The sequence below is a fragment of the Felis catus genome, chromosome D1, assembly GCF_018350175.1.
Source record: "Felis catus isolate Fca126 chromosome D1, F.catus_Fca126_mat1.0, whole genome shotgun sequence".
Lineage (NCBI taxonomy): Eukaryota > Metazoa > Chordata > Mammalia > Carnivora > Felidae > Felis > Felis catus.
Genome location: NC_058377.1, coordinates 100,894,805 through 100,897,779, shown reverse-complemented (window position 1 = coordinate 100,897,779; position 2,975 = coordinate 100,894,805). Strand labels below are relative to the sequence as shown.

Here is a 2,975-nt window from a genome sequence, read left to right as displayed (position 1 = left end):
TTATCATTGTAAGGCAGACTCTAAAGTCAAATTGATGTTTAAGAATATGGATATTTTTCTTTTCTTTTTTTTTTTTAATTTTTTTTTAACGTTTATTTATTTTTGAGACAGAAAGAGACAGAGCACGAATGGGGGAGGGTCAGAGAGAGGGAGACACAGAATCCGAAACAGGCTCCAGGCTCCGAGCTGTCAGCACAGAGCCCGACGCGGGGCTCAAACTCACAGACCGCGAGATCATGACCTGAGCCGAAGTCAGCTGCTTAACCGACTGAGCTACCCAGGCGCCCCTGGATATTTTTCTTCTCTTCATATCATCATTAGTCCATTAACCCATTACTTCCTTAATCCTCTACACCAGCTATTGTGCTATCCTTGAGTACAAAAAAAGTAAGCAAAACCAGGTCCTTACATGCAGAAGCCAACTATCCAATGGAAGAACTTGTCAATAATCAAGCAAATAAGATAAAACTAGCAACCATGGAATCTGATAGCTACTAAATCCTGAAATCTATTTCTCAGAGTTTATTTTTGAAAGGGAGTTTGGGTTTGGTTCTTTATTTGCTTGTTTGTTTCTTTGTTCACGGAAACAATAAAATAACCTTGTAATTTCATCTGTTTTTCTCTTTCCGTCGATATACCATTTTAGGACGTTAGAATTCCTGTAGAAAGAAAACAACACAGAATATGGAATTGATAGATGGAAACTACACTTTGGTGACTGAGTTTATTCTTTTAGGGTTTCCGACCCGCCCTGAACTGCAGATTGTCCTATTCCTCATGTTTCTGACACTGTATGGTATGATTTTAACAGGGAACATTGGACTGATGATATTAATCAGGACTGATTCTCACCTTCAAACCCCCATGTATTTTTTCCTTAGCAACTTATCCTTTGCAGACCTCTGTTACTCCTCAGTCATTGTTCCCAAAATGCTCATCAATTTCCTCTCAGAGAACAAATCTATTTCTTATTATGGCTGTGCCCTCCAGTTTTATTTTTTCTGTGCTTTTGCTGATACAGAATCCTTTATCTTGGCTGCCATGGCATACGATCGCTACGTCGCCATCTGTAACCCTTTACTGTATATGGTTGTGATGTCTCGGGACATCTGTATATGGTTGATTGTATTGTCCTACATTGGAGGCAACCTGAGTTCCCTGGTTCATACGTCCTTTGCCTTTATTCTGAAATACTGTGATAAAAATGTCATTAATCATTTTTTCTGTGACCTCCCCCCACTGCTTAAGTTATCCTGCACAGACACATCAGTTAATGAGTGGCTTCTCTCCACATATGGCAGCTCAGTGGAAATTATCTGTTTCATTGTCATCATCATCTCCTACTTTTTCATCCTTCGCTCAGTCTTAAAGATCCGTTCTTCCAGTGGGAGGAAGAAAACCTTTTCCACATGTGCCTCTCACCTGACTTCAGTGGCCATCTATCAGGGGACTCTCCTCTTCATTTACTCAAGGCCCAGCTATCTATATTCTCCTAACACTGATAAAATTATCTCCGTGTTCTACACCATCATCATCCCAGTGCTGAATCCATTGATTTATAGTTTGAGAAATAAAGATGTCAAAGATGCCGCTAAGAGAGCTGTACGATTAAAGGTAGATGCCTCGTGAGCTATAAAGTTCGGAGATTCACCTAAATCCCCAGTTACAAACTCTAACTGGGAACCTGCAACACATGTATCAGCAGATACACAAGGGATTTTTATCAAACATTTGTTTTTCATACAGCCAAATTCAAGTCATAACCCACGACGTAAGAAAACATTTAGAAGTTTCAAAATTTCTGCTAAAGAATAGACTACTGTTCAATGATCACTAGCTTGGAGTTAATACTAAAATGTGTTTTATCAGGCTGTCTTAAGGGATATAGTAAATACCTAAGAAAAGTGAGTGTGCGCGCATGTGTGTCTGTAATATATCTCATTTATATGATAGATTACTGGATGAAGAAGGAGGCCAGATTCTATTGGTTCTTATGGAAGCTCTGTACTTGGCTAGTGAGAGGCATTTTGAACAAGTTACTTCATTTTCTTTTTTTTTAAGTTTATTTGTTTATTTTGAGAGAGACAGAGAAAGTCTGAGTAGGGGAAGGGCAGAGAGAGAGAGAGGGAGAGAGAGAGAGACCCCAAGAAGACTTGTGCTGCCAGTGCAAAGCCTGATGTGGGGCTCAAACTCACCAACCATGAGATCATGACCTCAGCTGAAGTCAAGAGCAGGGGGCCTAACCAACTGAGCCACCCAGGTGCCCCAAGTTCATTCATTTTCTATGCCTATTAACTTATCTGAAAAATGGGGAGAATAAAGTATGCATGTCAGTGATTGTTGGATGAATAACTGAGCAAATGCTGTGAATAACACCTGTAATTTTTAAGTACTTGACAGGTGTTAATTATAAATATTTGTATTATAGCTAACATTAATTCAAATGTACACTGTATGATGAGATGGTGAGAGGCAGGGATGTCATAGAAGCATTAATACAAAATCAAGTACACTTTCTTAAGTTCAGTTCAATAATATGCTGCTAATCTACCCCCATTCTACTCCAAAGCAATTTGAAATTTTTTTCTAAGTAGCACTTTGAAGAATATAGGTTAACTGCAAGGCAAACTTTTTGTCTTCCTATATTTTTCTTTTTTATACACCAAAGTATTACTAGAGATATGGAAGGAACATCTTTCTCTGTCTTCTCAAAAACAGAATTGGCTCTCCAATATATATCACCTGTATCCTCTTGAGAGATCAACCCATATGCCCTGGTGGGATGTTTGAAGGCTGAAATTGGAGGCATGTATCATGCAAAATGTATTTCAGTAGCTTATGTGGTTTTTTTTTCTGTATGTTATTTTTATTATTTTTTCTCTATATAATAAATATTTATAAGCTTTGACTCAGAAGTATTAAAGTTTATAAGTACATTTAAACCCATGTACTCTTTGTTGTGAAAGTCCACAAGA

The 2,975-nt window shown here is 38.1% G+C and overlaps 1 protein-coding gene across 1 annotated transcript; it reads left to right on the top strand.

The window, feature by feature from the left end:
* Nucleotides 1-684: 684 nt before the first annotated feature.
* On the top strand, nt 685-1,629 carry LOC101081251 (olfactory receptor-like protein OLF1). Its single transcript, XM_003993271.2, has one exon. The coding sequence runs from the start codon at nt 685-687 to the stop codon at nt 1,627-1,629; it is 945 nt and encodes a 314-aa protein (XP_003993320.1).
* The last annotated feature ends 1,346 nt before the right edge of the window (nt 1,630-2,975 follow it).

Bases quoted from the DNA above. Each gene is read 5' to 3' on its own strand.
- LOC101081251 (XM_003993271.2), top strand. From the start codon at position 685: ATGGAATTGATAGATGGAAACTACACTTTGGTGACTGAGTTTATTCTT.